Raw genomic sequence first — 20,342 nt, forward strand, 5'->3', positions numbered from 1 at the left:
AGTCGCCAACAGCTTACACTTAAACACACACTACCCATAAAAGTCACTCAGTAACACTATTGGGGACAAAGTCATAAAAGTGGTAGACATATAATGCTATAATAGCCCGGGATTTACTGTAGGGCTATTTATTTTCTGGATTCTTACCGTTTTCATTTTCGTCTTGCCCAACGGCCTCGGGAGTTCCGAGTCGTGTCACTTCCTCTGGGGCTTCTGGGTAAATTATGGCAGTGTCTCCACGCTGCAGGTACTCAGCGATGCTGGCCGAGTGGCTGTCACTCTCCTCCAGTTTATTACGCTTAGTGAAGTACTCGTCAAGCTCCGACACCCCATCCATACCCTTCACTGTATAAGAGAAGGAGGAGGAGGAGAGGGGCATGTAGAGAAGAAGAGAAGGGAATGGAGACAAATACAAATATTTGTCAGTCTCATTCGTCCTTCCCCCAACTTGAGAGATGCTGCAAAGCTACAGTATATCGGCCACACAGGAAACAGACTGGTCTCTAAATGTGATGAACTGAGGGAAGAAAGCACTAAGCCACTACTTAGAGGGGAGTATACATTTAAGTTACCGTTAATGCTGTCATGTAATGGCTTCTACAAAGAAAAATCAGAGACAATTCCATCATTAAGTGATGTTCACAACCCATCTTAAATGGTGGAAAAAAAGCTTTTAAACATTTTAACTTAAATATGTCCTAGTATAACGGGTAATTGGTTTAAGTTGCAATTAGATTTGCTGGGTTTACAGATCTCACTTAGAATTCTCTCTCTACATAATTTAAAGCAGAGATTTGATTATAAGTAAGATAATGTAGGGTTACATCTACTTAACAGTCAGTGTAGGCATAATGGTATATCAGGTATCTAATGCATTCATCAGCTGATTTAGCAAATCAGGGCAGTTACTGTAATGTAGCTACCTTTATGTCTTTGGATTATTACTGTTTGCTATTGGCTTGTGAGTTATACGCTGCTGTGTATATTTTTCGTTGAACTGTTAACAATATCCTTAAAACAAAGGACACCAAACTGTCGCCAAGAGGCCTAGATCCCTTGTAGTCACTCTAGGCAAGGTTTTGTTGATAAAACGCTCAATTGCAAAGACCTTGTGACTCACTGCAAGGACAAACTCGCATTTTATTTTCTGCTTGTAAACCAATTTGAAAGTACATGAACCAAACAAATGAGATTTAGGTCAAAACTCAATTTTGCAGCAAGATGTGATTTGCGCTGCACTCTCACTCAACCTAGAACTGCTTTGCTTTCCCTCTTGCTTTGCTGCACATGGAGGGATATTATCTTGCATGGCTGTTGACTGTGTGTGTTTCCTATTAGGTATAAATCATCTGCTGCATGGGGATATTATAATCAAGTCTCTTCCTAGTGTCTTGCTGCTGAGGATTTAATGCTGGAATGGGGAGTTATAGTAAACATCATGTTACAGTTAAGAGGGTGTGAGTGGAACTCACCTGTACCATTTCCTACAGAGTGAAGAGACCCCTCTGGCCCCAAGGATTCATATTCCTCCTTCCTTTCATCTGTGAAGGAAAGGAGAAATGCGTTTAAAATCGGACAATCGACTGTGGCTAACACAGCTCTCAATAAACTCAACACTCGAGGCAAAGTCAACTGGAATGCGCATGCTACATGCTACCCTGGCAATTCAGTTAACAAGTACCTCTTTCCATTCAGCCCCAGCTCATAATATGAATGTATTTTCCAGATAATGAAGGACAGGCAGGCGAGGGGTGTACATATACTGTGCCTATTGTGTTTGTTTCTCCTGGCCCCAGTCATGTGACTCCTCAACAGGAGTCACAAGTATCATAAGCTTCCCCTTCAAAAAAGGGATATACAACACCCCTGCCTGTGGCAACAGAGGATGGGGAAGAAAACAAGAGCACAGTCTCCTTTTCTCCCCCCTCTCCCCTCTTCATTGCAGCAGGTTACTTTTCAAAACTTCCTTCCTCATGAGCAATGAGTGTCAAACAGGAACCTGATGCTGTGCTTTTTATAACAAAATAGTCTTGCTATGAGTCAAAGGAGTCACAAGGTACTGTACACGATTTATATCATACATTTATAGTCGAATTACACATTTTGTGGCCCACAAGAGTAAAAGGAAGGTTGAAGGTACAATGCATGGAAATCATCTGCTAGTTTTCCTTAATTAATTAATAAATAATGTAGATGAAAACTATTTTCTTTCTCATAGTTCCAAGACTATGAATCCATGTAATTAAGAAGCAAGGTCTCCCCTTCTCCCTACCACTTAAGTTTCCCCCTGCACCACACAGATAAAATGGTGGTACTGCACGCTTCAGAAAACAACTGCAAAAATGCTGCCTTTTCTGATGGGGAAAGCATTGTTGCTTCACTTCGCCTCAACTTTTGGTTCATTGGGAAGAGAATCATTGCCAGACTTTTTAGAATGAGTTTCATTCAGCCAACATGGGGCTTTTTGTGGGTTCCAGGGCCCAGAGTAAGGACAAAGGCATGTGAGTCACGCCCTGTGCCACTGTCGTAGAATTTAGACACTGTACTCAAGTGTCATTCTATTTTCAGTAGGCCCCTCCTTCACTACACTTACAGTACACTTGCACTGAATATGAAATCTCAAATATAAAATGGAGGCTCATTGTGTTTTCAGTAGTCTTTTTTTCCTAGAGAGGCAGAGGCAAGATGGCGGTTAAAGTAAATTAGCATTTCAGTTCTGTTTGTGGTAATTCTGTTTCGACCCTGCGCATTCTCGATGTGACTCAAACCTCCACAGTTCAAGACTGCTTCTTCTTTTCAGTACCATGAAGTGACACCCGAGTCTTTTACATCTGTTGCCTGAGTGAAATTGATATGAAAAATATGTGAGTTGTCTATCTTTCGTCAGTTTACCTATAAATGTAAAATACCAGCTCAATGAAAATCATCCACCAGTTTAGCATTAGCTATAACAGACTGTAGCAGATGTGCTAATCTGGCATTGATTTCTTTTACAGCTTTCTCATGATGGCCATGATAATGATAACATCTATGCTCTCCGCATCAAGGCTCTTTTCATTTACATTTAGTTTTGGACCGCGTTCAAAATCAAAAACTTCTTCCTAGTACTTTCTATTTCCCAGTTCAGCGGGGCAGCGCGCCACCAAGTCATTACCAGAGACGGATAGCCGGCGCTGGTCCGTTTTTTAAAACTGTGCGTCTTACATGAGTTCACTCTGCACTCTGTATCTGTCAGGTGGCACTAGAATGGTGGGCCTATTATGCATGTAAATTGCCATCATAAAGCTCCAAATTTAATTTAGGCCTGTTAATGAGTCCTGCAAAAGCCTGGCTCCCTCTTAACGATCCCGTTTGGCTCCTAATTAAAAGTATTTGTCTTTGAGGTCCTGGCGACACCGGTTGTCCTGTCACTGATGCAGATGACTTGGAGGGGGAGGAGTGGATGGAGAAATATAAAGAGAGAGGGGGGAAGAGATAGGGAGAGAGGGAGGAAAAGAGAGAGGGGGGAAGAGATAGGGAGAGAGGGAGGAAAAGAGAGAAGGGGGGGGGGTTGACAGGTTTCGCATGCGCAACTTGCTCATTGTTGATAGCTCTGCCTGTACAATATAGCAATATGGGGGAGTTAGAGGCTGCGTTGGTCACAGCCCACTAAACTGAGTCTAATTATAAAGGATTTTATAACAGGTTGTTTTCCTAAATATATAAAGGGTTAAAATTATGGGTCAACGAGAATGAAAGGTGGCGCTTCATATGTTAAACTGAAATATTGTGACATATTCTGCTCTGCCGAGACCTTGAGTACATTGACCTTTTCGGAGTTGACTTTATTCCTATGAAAGTATGTGAAAACAATGAGGAGGCAGATGACATGCTTTTACAGAGCCAAGAGAAAGAGAGAAGGAGAGAAAAGAGGGGAGGGAGAACATTGAGAGGACAGACGTGCTACAGGGTGTGAACAGTCATACAGCGATGAGTATGTGTGAGAGGGAGGGTGAGTTGGACACACCTCAGGGAGGGAGGGAGGGAGGTGGTTTTGCCGACGTGAGCCTGTGAAGCAGCTAAAGTGCTGACTGTGCTTCAGCAGCAACACGTCCCACTAGAGTAGAGCACCATGTCATACTCTACAATCTCCTGTCAACCTCACAGGGCCCCGGAAAAGAGGACAATAGACAGAGTATCGAACAAAGCCACTTCCCAGGCTCAAGCTATTTTAGCATAAACTGAAAAAGGTGAATAGGTACTGTATTATTATAAGATGGGTAATTGAATAACATCAGCGATATTATTTCAGTGTCTGTCGTTCTGGAGGTGTTGTTCTGATGTTGTTGTTCTGATGTTGTTGTTCTGATGTTGTTGTTCTGATGTTGTTGTTCTGATGTTGTTGTTCTGATGTTGTTGTTCTGATGTTGTTGTTCTGATGTTGTTGTTCTGATGTTGTTGTGCTGATGTTGTTGTTCTGATGTTGTTGTTCTGATGTTGTTGTGCTGATGTTGTTGTTCTGATGTTGTCGTTCTGATGTTGTTGTTCTGATGTTGTTGTTCTGATGTTGTTGTTCTGATGTTGTTGTGCTGATGTTGTTGTTCTGATGTTGTTGTTCTGATGTTGTTGTTCTGATGTTGTTGTTCTGATGTTGTTGTTCTGATGTTGTTGTTCTGATGTTGTTGTTCTGATGTTGTTGTGCTGATGTTGTTGTTCTGATGTTGTTGTTCTGATGTTGTTGTTCTGATGTTGTTGTGCTGATGTTGTTGTTCTGATGTTGTTGTTCTGATGTTGTTGTTCTGATGTTGTTGTTCTGATGTTGTTGTGCTGATGTTGTTGTTCTGATGTTGTTGTTCTGATGTTGTTGTTCTGATGTTGTTGTTCTGATGTTGTTGTGCTGATGTTGTTGTTCTGATGTTGTCGTTCTGATGTTGTTGTTCTGATGTTGTTGTTCTGATGTTGTTGTTCTGATGTTGTTGTTCTGATGTTGTTGTTCTGATGTTGTTGTTCTGATGTTGTTGTGCTGTGTAATTGATTTACAACAGGTGTGTTGCCTATTCACTGATTTACGTTCTAACGGTATCTTGAGCAGATCACTCACCAGTCCCGTTGAGGTGTCCGTGCGGGTTGTCTGCCAGACGCCAGGCGTGGTTGTGGCTCTGCCACCCGTCCCTGCCCTCTGACCCCTCCTCTGCTCCAGCCCTGTAGGACAGCAGGGCGTGGCCCACCCTGGGTGATGCCTCCAGGTTGGGCACGCCAGCCCCAATGGGGCTGCTACCCTCCTCCCCATTGGTTAGACCATTCTCCTCTGAGACCAGAGTCCTGTCATCCTCGTCTGTCTCGGAGCCCGTCTCCACCACATTCTCATAGTTCAGCACTGCAAAACAACAACCAAAAAGACGCTGTTAGGTTTCTAAAACAACATCCAACTAACTTGGCTCTAGAGGTAAAGACTAAAGTAGTGGAGGCAAAAGCTGAAAGTCACATTCCTGCGTTGAATAGTTTGGGGAGCTTTTTATACATCCCAGACACTCTAGGGACCAAGTGGAAATGGACAGCTTGTAAATATTACATCCCTGAACTTTGATAAAATGTGGTTGATTTGATTCGGGCTGAACCCAAGGGCCTTCACGCCAACCTATAAATATGTCCACTTCGGTGTTGAAGAAAAATACTCTGAAAAAGGTGCATGAGAAAGGCAGGCATAGACCCAAAAGAGAAAAAGGGAGGGGGGGGAATAACACAAAAAAATTTAAAAGCCATGACATCATGGGAACTAGGCGCAGGAAAGGGGGCCCTCGGGGGTGGAAAATAGAACACAATTTTCAGGTTCATTTTGAGTTCTGTGTATGCCTAATAAAGCAATATTTCGCCAAGCTCTCATGCGCGTTATCTCTGGAGGCCGTTGCCAACTCCAGAAAGCGAGAGGGACGTGGCTAAAAACGATGCGTTTTGAAGTCAATTGCTTGTTTGGGGATATTATTTGGTTCCCCTCGACAGTTTTTCAAACCCATAAACCTTTACATCCTAACGGCATACCATTCCCTCACTCGTCTCTTTTTTCACTCTTCCCCTTTGGGTACATCGAGATTAGGCTTTGCATATCTGTTCATAATATGATCTTTGTCTGACTGTATGGTTCGGCACTTGCCTCCCGGACAACTGCGCAACAGGTGCAAATTAAAAAGGGGAGCCACGGTGGGGTGGGCTGAAATCTGCTGACCTGGGCTGAATACCAAGAGCAGCAGAGGGGGGTGGAGGGCGTGGGACAAAACCCTCTTTAATAAAAGGTGTGACCACAAGGATTTAGGGGGAGTTCAGACAGGGTAATGCCCTCTCTGATCAAAAAAAAAGAAAGAAAGAAAGAGAGAGAGAGAGACAGAGAGAAAGAAAAGGCTGAAAAGTGAGACGTGAAAACACGTTGTGTGGTCTAGGTATATGTTGGATATAATATGATTTCATTCAACATCTTAACCTCACGCTCACTCTTACACACCCTCCCCTCTTTAGTCCCGCCAGACCAGCAACAATAGTGGTTTTGCCTTTTCGCTGAATGAAATATCTGACCCTTTTTAACTCTGAGCTAAGAGCAGTTTGGAACAGACCAGTGAAAAGACCAGCTAGCATCCTGTCCAGTTTATAGAAATTGTGTTTTCTCTATCAAGACTTGCGTGTGTTATTATGCCACAGAAAATATGTAGGCACATTTACTTTAGGAAATTATATTATTCAACTAATTTCTTCCAGGAAAAAGAGAGAGAAAGCTACATGCCTCACAGTTATAGAATCACTCACCAACTGACAAAGATACATGTTTTGGTGGAAAAACACGAAGACAACTGTTTGTTTGTTACTTTACTTATGTTGCTCAGATACTTGGCCAGTGTGTGGCTGTTTTGTATCTGTGTTGCGGTAGGCAGACGGAGAAAAGCCAGTGACCTCCCAAACAAAAGCAATTCATGAGACTGTTTGCCTCCCAGGTCACATGGGTCTAGTAGTGTGGCAGATGTCACAGAAGGCTGGACTAAAGCTACAGGCTGGGATCTTAGTTGCTCTGTGTCTCCAAATCAATAATTCTGGTTGGAAATGACTTCAGACACACCACCTGTATGTACAATCTGTCATTAATCTAGATAGCAGTTATCAAACTGTTTTTCAGTAGGTTTAGTCAGGATAAAGCGAGATATAACAACTCAGAGCCCAGAGAGTGAGCGCGCTTTGTCTCCAGTGACATCTTTGATGGAGCGCCACCCTTCGCTCTGTCTTGCCGCACCTCTATTGTGTGTGGAAGCGCCGCCGTTCCGACCTGCTGATCTCATGGAGTTCCATTGTCTCGGCCCGTCACCTCTCCACCGATCGATCCTTTGTGCTCATTCAAGGAGCCCGAGACAAAGCAGCGACAACGCTTGCTATTCTCCTCTGAACGCTCTCTCCCTCTCCCGCTCTCTCTCTCTCTCTCTCTCTCTCTCTCTCTCTCCCTCTGCTGCTCTCTCTCACTGCTCAACTAAGGTCGTTCCACAAAGACATTAATCTTGACCCTCCCTAGCTGGTTTGGTCATCTCCCTCTGGTATATTTTACTCCAGGCAGATTCTCAGTAAGAAGAATGGCCTTTTTTATGTCACTAATGCCTCCAGCTGTTTCAGTGAAGGACTTAATGCCCCCAGCTCTAGCCACAAGTTCCAGGCAGGTGGCTTTAAAAAGGTAGGCTATATCGATCACAGTATTTGTCTACAATGGTGCAGGTAGTGCAGGGTAGGAGTACACCTCCTTACTGAGAATCCCTTCTGAGTCTCTCTGAGAAGGATGATGTAGAATGGTTGGTTTGTTGGTCGATTATCACCAGCCGATGCCCAACCCCTTCCACTGTATCTACTTTATATTCAAGAAAATCAATAGTTGAGGTCAGGAGGTGGAGCTTTCTTGCAGTGCAGAGCACCGTTCATATAAATTATTATAGAATAATACTCTGTCTACATTATATATTACAGTTAACCCCATCATCATTTGAATATAGAACAAATCCACTAAATCCTATGAAACAGACATTCCAGTAACGCAACCATTAACTAGAACAGCAACCAACCAAAAAACATCGAACTGCCTTAGAACGAGCGTGTCCCTTGAGGGGTGTAAATGCAACTAACAGGTGCATACCATACCTGCCACATATCATATGGATTCCGTAAAACAACGGAACCCACTCCACATCATCGCCTATCCCACAGTGCATCCCCAGGCTCTGCAGAGATCACACCTGCCCTCTCCTCGCATGAGGGAGGCTTCCTTCCACGTCGTCCATTTTAAACCGCCCCACAGTGGAACAGATTAATCAGACAGAGCCATTGCCTGCACGTATGCCATGAGGGGCTAGTATCCACACCCACACAGTCTCTTTCTCTCTCTCTCTCTCTCTTTTCTTTCTCTGTGCGGCTCAATGAAAAAGCCAGTTCCATATTCAAACACACACACATTGGTGTTTGATATGATAATCAAAAAACGACACAGGTTTCAGGTCTACTGCTTGCTCCAGGTGATCCTCTGCTGCGTCCTGTCTCTCTTGTCCGCCGCTACGACTGCCTGGGTAATGAGAGATGAGATGGAAGCTACCGGAGAAAAACCTCTCTCTCTGTTCTACCTCTCTCTCTTTTCTCTCTCTCTCTCTCTCTCTCTCGCTGCCTGTGAGTGGTGCAGATCACCTGAGCGAACAACTGGAGGGGGAGGGGGAGGGGGAGGTGAGTGAGTAGGTAAGGAAGCACTGCCTGAATGCTGTGGAAATGAGGTCGCTGCCTAGCGGGTACAGACTGGAAGTGGTCCAACATCCATCTAATGATATGCATACAAAGACAGGTAGGGGGATTTACACAGGGAGGTGGGGAATAAAGGTGTACTAATGCATTATTACCTAAACATTTTAGAAAGAAATAGCCTACAGCATGAATTATTTGCCATAATAGTACAAATACTCTGAGGGACATGAAACGAATCAACCAAAGAGTGTGTGTCAATATTTGTGTTGTTGTGTGGGCCTATATAACTGAATGTTTGTGTGTGTGTGTGTATATGTGCCTGTGCGTGTGTGCATGTGTGTGTGTGTATTCATGCACGTCTGGGGAGTGCCAGCCAGGAGAGAAGGGGTGGTTCCAGTAGCCTGCCTCTAATTGAATTAAACTCCCATTTATCTACGGGGTCCTGAGCAACAGGCTGGAAAAAAGGAGAGAGAAAAAAAGAGAGAAGGTGCAAGAGAAAGATCTCAGAGTTTTACTCAAGTGCCCAGACGCCCCCCCCCTCCTTTCCACCCTCTCTCCCTCCCTCCTTTCCACCCTCTCTCCCTCCCTCCCGTTACGGAGCCACCATCTGTGCCCTGCCTGCGCACATGTTACTCCTCTCGACAAATGTTCAAGACCCCCACCGGCCCCACACACTTACACACACACTTTTACACATACATGGCGTACAAACAAAAAGCCAACTAGGATCCCTTTGGATAGCCGACACACAAGACTGGAGGAAGTTAAAGATAGAAAAACCCTCAAAATGGTTCCTTCACATGGTGGCTGAAGACAAGTCAAAGCCTTCAGAAACAAAGGCCAAAACAGACAGAAGTGTGATGTCCTCACACTGCAAGGATTACAAGTGAAATACAAAGGACTGACGTTAACCTGATGTTCAACCCATATGATAAAGGACCTTTAGAACAGGTGAAAGAAGAGGCCCTGAGAGGAAAAAGGGGGGTGATAGAGATTGATAATTCTGTAGAGTCATAAACTTGCTCGATTTTTTTCTTTTTGGAGTTAATACGGGTCAATTAATATGCAAATCTAGGAGCAGATGCTCGGCAGCTAGCCGCCTCCTGTGTGATTCTGGCTTGTCCATCACTAGCGGTTAGCAATTTTACAAAACAACACACCACAACACACCACAGAGGCTGTTCACAGAACTAACAACGCTACGGGTTACGAACCTGAACTGAAACTAGTGCCCTTCTGCCATATAAAGACTGCCACACTGATCGTACTCTTTATTCCATTGGCTTTTTGAGCCATTCCTCTCAATGTGGCTATGGTCTGTGATATAATAAACTGCCAAAATAACTGCGCAGATCAATTTAGACTTTTCATTTTCTCTGTGATGTTGACCTGAATTCACTTAACAAAATGGATTTTGCTCTTGGCTGCAGGTTAGCCATCGATTTTACACTAATTCAATTTTTTGTACGACGACGAGGTGCTCCATATTTTGCATTGATTTCAGCGGAAAATCAAACCCAATAGGATAAATGATCCTTGATTTGAGTACATCCGTATATTAAAGTGAACCTGGACTCTATCTATCTAGATTGCGCCTTGCCACTTGTTCTTGTACCGAGGCCAATTGTGATTTTCACCTTTGTAGACTGTGTGGTGCAGATGGCCACAGAAGGGGCCATTAGGACATTAGGAGGGTTTTAAACCACGTTCCACAATCAGGAAGACAGGTTGCTCATCAAATATTCAGGCAAGAGGAAGGAGGAGTGGTATTTCTGCCTAATATGAGTGCCCTGCTGTCAGGGTAGCAAGTCAAGACAAAATAACACACTTAATAATCATAGCTCCACTCTGCTATGCATTTAGCTAGTCTTGTTTGTGCAAAGTATAAATCTCACAGAGTCTCGTAAATATTGAGGAGCTGTTTAATTTAGCATAACCTATTTGGAATGTTGGCGCCGGGGTTAAATCCTAAAAGCAATATTTTTCTACAAACCCTGGAAATGACAGAGAGTAGAGATGGCTTCTCTCTCATGTTCTTTCGTTAGACTGTATCCTTTTTATTCCCCTTATGAGTTGTCTATGAAGCCTAATTGTTCCCTCACACACTGTCCCAACCTCTCCCTTTACACACACACGCACACACACACACACACACACACACACACACACACACACACACACACACACACACACACACACACACACACACACACACACACACACACACAGGAAGCTGGTGACAGCAACAATGCGTGTCTAACTATGTGTTGCAGGTTGTGGTGACGGTCTGTGCCAGGTTCCTTCTGCTGCCTGTTCCAGCCCTTCCAGCCCTTCCAGCCCTCCACCACCTGCCTCAGTATCCTGTCGCTCCATGGATTATCCAAGGCTCTTTTAACTGAGCAACTGTCCTCTCTACTGCTGGGCCTCTGTACAGCCTGCAGTTCTTCCCTGCCATCATCAATTACAATAACTGCTTTGGGGAGCTTTGTTGATCACACTCACGGTGTGTGTGTGTGTGTGTGTGTGTGTGTGTGTGTGTGTGTGTGCGTGCGTGCGTGTGTGTGTGTGCATGCATGCGTGTGTGTGTGTGCGTGTGTGCATGCGTGAGTATGGATGAGACAAGCGAAAAATAAATCACCTGGGCTAAATGTATGCAAATTTGGATGAATACATGCAATCAGTGTGAAATTAATTTAGCTGAAGCTGATTAGGAGCATTAATAAATCTATCCGCGGTGCTGCTTCCATCTGATATGGCCTTACACTTCCTGTAAGATTAATTAGGACGCTACAATAACATACGGTACTGCTGGTACAGATTACTGTAAGCCCTCTTCTCTTTTATGAAAAGCTAAGCAAAACCTAAATTGCAATTAAGTATTGCACCCGAGTCCGTTTGTAGCTAGCTGTTTTCTGTCTCCGTAATATAAGAGAGTGATGAGAGAGGGAGAGACAGAGGGGGAGAGAGCGAGAGAGAGAGAGAGAGAGAGAGAGAGAGATAGATGTAGCGGTGGGCATGAGGGGCATCTGTGGTCTGGTCTGTGGTAACTGCAGTAATACCCTGCCAGTCACCAGCTGGCAGTGTAGGCGGGAGGCTTTCAATGGGGTCAGTGTGTGTGTGTGTGTGTGTGTGTGTGTGTGTGTGTGTGTGTGTGTGTGTGTGTGTGTGTGTGTGTGTGTGTGTGTGTGTGTGCGTGTGTGCGTGTGTGCGTGTGTGTGTGTGTGTGTGTGTGTGTTAGTTGTTATTGGAGGTCCCACTGATAGCAACTGCCCACTGATGAGCAACAGCAACTCAATCCCAGCACCGTTTAGGCCCCTGCATCTCAGCACCTCTTTCACATGTTAATGAGATTGTAAACCACATCTGCTCTCCCTCTCCCAGCCACCCACACATATACCATGCCAGGATCCCTGTCACCTGAATAGCATCCCCACCAGGTACCAAACAAGAGAGCAGGCTTCCCTTCTGTTACCCCCAAATGCTTGTGACCTATGAACTCTCTGAGAGGCTACATCCGCTAGGCCCCACACTGTTATGCTATCTATCAGTCAACCTGGCCAGGATATCTGTTGTAAAAGAGACACAACAATTTAGGACATTAGTTTGTCTTTTAGTCAGGGGCTGACTGACTGTGTGAGTTCTTAGGATACCTGGAAAGGTGATAAATAGAGCAAGTGGATAATTAGGAAGCGGCTTTCGCCACTTAAACAGGGCTCTGGCTCGCACGCTGCTAAGCTATGGAATCCCCTTGTACCGTGAACACACACACTGCCTGCACAAGCCATAAACAGTGCTTCAGGATGGACGATTATGAGCTGAGCTGCAGTAAATATTTGAAACACCATTGTTCCTGCCACTTCCTCTGAGAGACCATGAAGACTTGCTTTTTCCACTTGGGTTCCTCCAGGGAGCGAGGCGCAGATCAAATGACCATCCCAGGCGGAAGTCGTATCAATTCCGCCGACCCCATTGCTGCTCTCTCAGGCATCATCATGAGCATGGCTACAGACTGGAGGAGGGGGAGTGGGGTTCTCAGGACCGGAAAGACATGCATTAACTTTGGCCTCTTCTGTCCTAATGTGATAGGAACCCCCATTGCAAAAAGTAGTTTGGTGAGCACTAGGGATCACAGAACACTCCGGAATAAACTACAGCATTAACAACGTTGCAGGGTACGTTTATCATTTGTCGACTACATTTCTTATGAAAGTCAACAAAAAAAAAAAGATGACGGGCTCTGCTAGAAACCTAACCTTGTGGAGATGTCTTGGCACGCTTAACCTGATCATTTCTCAACTATGCAGACGGAGAATCTAAGAATGGAGAAAATCTCTGTAGAGGAGCAGGCTTCAGGAGAGAGCAGAGGAGAGCAGAGCAGTAGCGATGCCGTTGGTTTCCATCGCCAACCAACCTGTTGGCAGGCTGATCTATTATTATGGCAGCCATACCCAGTCTTTCCCCGATGCGGTCCACCATTTTGAAAACAAAAAGAAGAGTCGCTCTGTAATTCCTCCCGACGGGGCTGAAACGGCAGGACGATGGAGCAGACGCTGACCGCAGCCAATGAGTTCTGTTTTCTTAAAAATTCAACAGCCTGTGAACAGTCCTTCTGGGGGGAGGGTGGAGTGTGTGTGTGTGGGGTTTGGGGTGCTGCTCTCCACTTCAAACATGCCAAGAAAAATGTCTCAGAGCTCCCTATTAAAAGCAAGACCATGGGCGTGCTTTATCTTGTAGGTGGCTCCTTATTTCTGAGGAGAGCCCCTTTGAGTAACAGTATACCTCACCAGAGTTTAGAGAAATTGGCCAGCGCTGGTGGTCCTCTGCTATTACAGTCTGGCAGGCAACAAATTAGCCCCTCGCAGGAATAGGTGTGTGAAAACATCATAGCTTAGAAGAGAGAGAAAGAGAAGTGCATTTTGCCCCACTCTTTTGTCCTTTTCTGTTATGCTCTCTTCCTTGTTCCGCCTAGTTTCCCCCTGTCCTGTTTTTGTGTGCCTCTCTCTCTCTCTGTGTGTGTGTGTGTGTGTGTGTGTGTGTGTGTGTGTGTGTGTGTGTGTGTGTGTGTGTGTGTGTGTGTGTGTGTGTGTGTGTGTGTGTGTGTGTGTGTGTGTTCTTATCAGCCCTGCTGCCTGTGTGCAAGGTGTGACAGTGAAAAAGTTAGTTCCTCCTTGAACGTGTCACTGGGCAAGTGCCATGTAGCATGAAACACTTCTCAGGGGAACTTAATCAGGTTTTGGCACCTTGAGCTGGGCTGGCTGTTCAAAAGGGAGCGTTAACTGTAATGCCCCTCGCCCATTTTCTCCTTACCACCCCAACCACCAACTTACACAAGGCCCTCTCATAATACAGAATACATTGAGGAGTAAAAAAACTACAACAAAACAACTGTATTCAGAGTCTAGAACAGTGCTTTCCAGCCCTGTTCCTGGAGAGCTACTGTCCTGTAGGTTTTCATTCCAACCTCATCTAGCACACCTGATTCTAATAATTAGCTGGTTGATAAGCTGGAACAGGTTAGTTATAACTGGGGTTGGAGCGAAAACCAACAGGAGGGTAGCTCTCAGGAACAGGGTTGGAGAGCCATTGTCTAGAATAAGTTATTAGATATTACAGCAATATTCTCTGTTACTGTGTAATGTGTTCTTAATGTGTTACAATGCCAATTATGTTACGAATGTCATTTTAACGACCTAAAAAGCAAGCCATATTCAATAAAGCCATGTGTTTGAAAGTTCATATCAGTTCTGTATTCATAGGCTGTGTGACAGTTACAAAACCCAGCCCTCTCACCTCAAGAGGCCGGTAACATTTCTACAACGGTGAGTCGCTGATTATATAAAACCCTGCTGTGTCTCCCTGATAAGACTCTCTGAGATAGATACCAAACGGACTCGTGAGTGTGTGTGTGTGTGTGTGTGTGTGTGTGTGTGTGTGTGTGTGTGTGTGTGTGTGTGTGTGTGTATGAGTGTGTATATGAGTGTGTGTGTGTATGAGTGTGTGTGTATGAGTGTGTGTGTGTATGAGTGTGTGTGTATGAGTGTGTGTGTATGAGTGTCAGTGTAAAGGAGCCAAGGGGAAGGTCAGAGGTGTGAAATGCTCTTTTCTGTCTTTGTCTATTTGTTGCGAAACACAATTAGTCAGGCCTTCAGCTATTTTTTAAGCGCACAAGGGATGTTACAGCTGTTCTAGGAACTCAAGTGTGGGTGTGTGGGTGAAAACAAGAGATAGAACAAGTAATATAGACATAAGGAATTGAGCACACCACACCACAGAGAAGGTAAAAAAGTCCCTTTTGAACTTCTGAACATTCTCCACATACATTTGAAGTACATCAAAATCCATCTATCTGTGTTAACCATTCAATTAATCATCAACTACTGGAAAGGGAGGTTGGAAAGAACTACAGTAACCTCACAACACTGAAATCTAGGTTGCCTAAGAGAAGACTGACTTAACTCAAGTTGAACTGAATAATGTATGCACATGTACACTTTTGGCAATGATGAGGCAGTTTCAGGCTTTACAGGCAGCCCACCTCTCTGGAGAGATGGGAGGAGGCCTACTTCCAAAATGGCTGAATTATGCATCTTCCCAGGTGGAACTAGACTCGGTCCTTGTTTCACTCCTTTTTACAAAAGGAAGCAAAGATTCTCATTTCAAATCCCTCCGATGAAACTACCCTCCTTCCCCTTCCAAAACGTAATATTACAAATACAAAATGTAATGTTACCCTCAGAATGGCTGCAACAGACTTAGTGGACGGTTTCCTACCTCAACCCATTTCCCACCTCTTTGTCTCCCTGGCACTCTGGCCTGGTTGGCTCCAAGCGGTCTCTCTTTACTGGCCCCTGTAGAATCATAATCATCAGCCGGGCCTAAAAAATGTGAAACCTGATCTTGTTTGTAGATGATCTTATTTGTGAACCTTGGCTGATAGACATCTCCCTCAGGTGAGCAGATTTTCATTCAGCACCATTTAGTGGGTTAGCGCAGAGCTCTTTGGCAGGACGTCAAGGGTATATATGGAAGGATTTGAGCATGAGTTCTGCTTATGGACCCTAGAGAAAAATATTAGGTTTTTCTTTTAGTACTTTTCACCTTTCAGTATGGTGGGAGTGGAACAAAAGAGAGAAGAGGAGGAGTGGTGGGATGGAGAGGGGGAGTTTTACATCACCCTTTTAGTTCTCGAAGCAACAAAATTACCATTTCTGTTCTAGGTCTTCAAAAGGCTGTTTGAGACGTAAAATTACTCAGCTACTTGAGACCTTTCTGACACGCAGAAAACAAAAATCACTCTTACACAGTGCCATAAAAGGAATAATCTGTTTAGTAATAAAGGGAAGGAGGACAATAAGAGGCAGTGTGAAGACAGTGTGTGTATCTCAAATTGCACCCTTTTCCCTATATAGTGCACTACTTTTGACCAGGGCCCATAGTGCTCTGGTCAAAGGAGTGCACTATATAGACAACAGGGTGCCATTTGGGAGACAGTACAAGGGATTTGAGGTGGGGGTGGTAGCAGATTACTTGTATGACAGAATTTGCAATTATCCCAGGATGAATCATGACAAAGATAATACATGCACCCTGTCTCATGAATATTCTAGATTGGCCACTCCCTGATCCTAACGAGGGACCAGGCCTTTAATTACCACTGATGGCTTCAACTTCATCATCACACACGGGTACGGGTGCATACACACACACAGTCGTGCACACACACACACAAGACGCTCAAACACACTGTCACACACACATAGGGACATGCGCGCTAGCGCGCACACACACACACACACACACACACACACACACACACACACACACACACACACACACACACACACACACACACACACACACACACACACACACACACACACACACAGTGTATTGCTTCACATCAACAGTATAGTTCCTCTCCCTGTCGACCAGACAAGCACCACATTTGGCAGTGTTGTTGCATGTTGCGAGGCTGTTCCACTTCCTGGAACACGCAGTTTAGAGTAGTGAAACTGATGCATTTGCTGATGAGGCCAGTTTGGCCTCAGCTCATGAGACCTGCTTGACCAAACACTGCTTAAGCTTTACATGGCAGCATGTCTACAGAGCAGGCCAAGGCAGCAGTCATACTTTCTGACTTGGCATTTGAACACGCTTCACACCTGCATAGGATCCTAGATGCTAAAAGATCTACAAATGGAGATGTAGTATAACATCTCAAAAGCCTTGTGACGACCATGAAAAGCGCACAGAAAACAACACTTGTTTTCTTTTTAGATAAAATGTCAAGCATGAAAGTGAGTTTGTATCTTGGCAGCCAGTTGTTTTACACCCCTGATACACACACACTCCTTTTATCATCGCTACTACCCCTGACACACACAAGCACGCGCACATACACACAGTCTCCTTTTATCATCGCTATTAGCAAATGTCAGTGCCAAGTGGCCGTGAAGTCGCCCTTAATGAGGACCTGATGCTGTTTGCGTTAGATAAGGTGAGGAGCCTAACTAACTGCCAAAGCAGATTAAGACCAGAAAAGAGGTAAACACTGAGCTGGATACACCAGTCAACTGGTTTATCCTCCTGTAGTACTTCAACAAGGAAGGCATGAGTACCATACCACAAATGCCTTTTCAGATGTAGTGTAGGACGGTGTATACATGGGCTATGTTGTTGTAGTTGAGAATGCCACCATAAGAAAAACATGATGTTAATTTACTCAAAACGTAGATTGATACTACACCCTCCTCTCCCCTGCTCTGTGACAGTAATAATTGTTAAATAAGGATGAAGGGTAAACAGGGAATGAGGTACGTCAATTCTAATGGATGTGGATTGTCCTAGGTCAGAACACTTTGCCCCGCGGTGCCACCTTTGGAGTGACAGATGTGTGCATCCTCCATGTGACTTGGGAAAACGACCCCTTACTGCCACGACCGCCGGGCCCAGTGCGGGTCATTTGTCCCCTGTTCCCATTCTACACCGTTGATGGCGCTAGCCAGGCTGAGGTGAGGGGAACTGACAAGCGTTCAGTCCCCAGGGCACAGCTTTCCAGTCAAGTGGATCGGCAGGCTGGGGGATAAAAAAAAAATCTAATAAATGACTTATGAATAGTCATTTGGTCTCCCACAACCACTCCCAAACAATCTAGACCTCTCTTGGCTGGCTCTCCATCTCTAGCTCACAGCAAGCATCCAAATGCCTTTGATTACGCTGATAGCATTTGACCTTAAAAATCATGTTTTGACATACATGATAAGGGTGCTAACACAATGATGACATGGTTAAGCACTGGAGTAACTCGCCGTAGCCTTAGCAGAACGTTTCACCTAACCTAAACTACGATTCCAGTCTTCTAACTCCCGTTCCAACTCCCCTGTGTAATGACCTCTGATTGTCATGGCAGAGCTGTAGCCTTAACTAGCTGAATAAGAGGAGAGAGGTGAGAGTACTGGTGCATCATTCTCTGACAATAAGAGCCGGGGGGACAGGGAGTGCGGTGGAGGGGGATGGGGGGAGGGGATGGGGGGCTGTGTGGTGGAAGCACAATGAGCCCAGTGTTACTGCGATGTGCTCACCATTGTGTCGCCCTCCTATTAGGTATCCCACTTCCGCCCAGGACAGGAACCAAGCTACCCATAGCTGCCTAGCTGCATGCCTGATATAGGCCAAGGACACAAAGACAGACACACTGACTGAATGAATCAAACTGGTCCAGATAACATTTGAAGAAAAACTACTATAAAATAATACAATTAAAAGATAGAAGGTGGATAAAGGTGGTGGATAATGGCCAGTTCTCCCTTGGGAAAGAAGTCTTCTGAACCCAATGGGATTTCCTGGTTAAATAAAATATTGCCGATCCCAGTAATCCCAACATTTTCTAAAAGGTCCAAGCAGGATGATCTTGGCACACTTCCTGTTTCACCAACACCTGGTGCCAGAAGGATTTGTGTCTAAAGTCTTACGTTGTGCAAAGCTGTGCTGGCAGAGGAGTCAAGGTAAATACCACACAATCTGATTCTGAAACAGTACAATTGTACAAGGCCAGCTAGAAAAATCTAAACATTTCAGAATGAGCAACTAGGAGTTATAGCAACATCAACATGTCACACGTGCGGAATGTAACAACAGCTCATGCTTTTTGCATTTTCGTAGCATTTCCTTCTTCTGGCTCACAGGTTTTCCTGTCAGCAAGGCAACATAGTGGAGAGCAACAGGGCCCATGGGGGGAACACTATTATTTTTAACGCTAGGATTTTATGTCCTTATTGTATTTGGACCAGCGCCTACAGAACCCAGGTGGAGATAATTTCAAGGACAAGCTCCAAAAATGTGTTCTAACATCCAGCAAAGGACATGGGTGGCTAAGAGCATGTGACTCGCTCTAAAATGGTAGTTGTTACATATATGCTGTAAATTGTAGACATTTTTTCTTGTCTTACAATGGGGCTGAATATGTTGACTGAAAGTGGACCACATCCCTTCCTCAGTAGTACAATAGCAGCGTTTGGTCACAAAATGGCAACAAACACACACACACACACACACGTACCATCCATATATGGTTATTTAACTAATAAATTCCCAAATCTGATATGACTGGTGCCAAAGCCATTTCACTTTGCCCTTGCATAATAACACCATGCATCACGCACCATGCAAAAACAAAGAATTTGGGACTCAGAGAAGTACAGGATGATCCGTTGTTAGGACGCTTCAAGGCACTTAAATCATACTCATGACAAAATGAACAATTGATGGGAACAAGCAGGCAGACATCTGTCATGAAATATGCATGTCTGTAATACGTTACAACATACATACTGTATATGAACCTGATGTTTTACCTTGCCTTTCCTCCTCTCTCCTTCCTGCATCACCCTGACGTGCGTCAACACCCAGACTAGATTGAGGTGACAATCGGAAGCGAGTCACGAGTCACCTGTCCCTCGTAGCGCTTGTCCACTTTGGGAACATCTCAGAGGGAGGGGATAAATTGTGCACACACTTGAAAAGTAGCAACTCATTGCATCACATGACAGATCCAACCTCTCTATTCTCCCTCCGTGTCCCTTCAGATAGCTGGCTTCAACCAAGGTGTGGGTTTTGGAACCCCAATGAAATAACATTACTGGTTTAGAATTACCATGGGAATTACTGTAGCAATACAGCTTAGTGCCCTGCTTGGAAGAATTAAGATCAGGTAGATATCTTCAAATGTAAAAATACATGCTTTAAATATTAATTCTATACCCAATTGTGTCTTTACTGGTTACCAATAAGTAGAATATAGATTAAATCAAAATAACCTAAAAGCTACTTCAAGTCACTACTTCAAGTCACATCAAATGAACAATAGAAATACACTTTGAGTAAGTCTACCTGCTTCTGTGTTAGTAATTATGTGTACTACTTCTCTGGTAGAAAGTACAAGCTGGACGGTAAGGTCCATCCTGAGGAAAACGGGGTCAGTTAGGGCTTCCTTGGACCCAGCAGGGTCTGGTAATAAGCGCTGGTCCTTTTGTTCAGGGCACAGTTGGCAGGGGGACGGAAAACAATACAGGGTCTATAAGGCCTTCTCCCAAGAGAGGCTTGTACTAACTCTGTCT

At 44.5% G+C, this 20,342-nt stretch overlaps 1 protein-coding gene across 3 annotated transcripts in view; it reads right to left on the reverse strand.

Moving 5' to 3' along the window:
- zeb2a (zinc finger E-box binding homeobox 2a) overlaps positions 1-20,342 on the reverse strand; it is a 49,158-nt gene that overhangs the window by 9,203 nt on the left and 19,613 nt on the right. For 2 of the 3 annotated variants that reach the window (XM_014173503.2, XM_014173502.2), the window contains exons 3-5: positions 5,081-5,356; positions 1,473-1,541; positions 148-345 (exon numbers count right to left, since the gene is read on the reverse strand). In XM_014173503.2, coding sequence (XP_014028978.1) covers positions 148-345; positions 1,473-1,541; positions 5,081-5,356 — 543 coding nt within the window. The remainder of the gene's footprint in view (positions 1-147; positions 346-1,472; positions 1,542-5,080; positions 5,357-20,342) is intronic. The other variant, XM_014173505.2, reaches the window with a different exon arrangement.

Source organism: Salmo salar, chromosome ssa25, assembly GCF_905237065.1.
Source record: "Salmo salar chromosome ssa25, Ssal_v3.1, whole genome shotgun sequence".
Classification (NCBI taxonomy): Eukaryota; Metazoa; Chordata; class Actinopteri; order Salmoniformes; family Salmonidae; genus Salmo; species Salmo salar.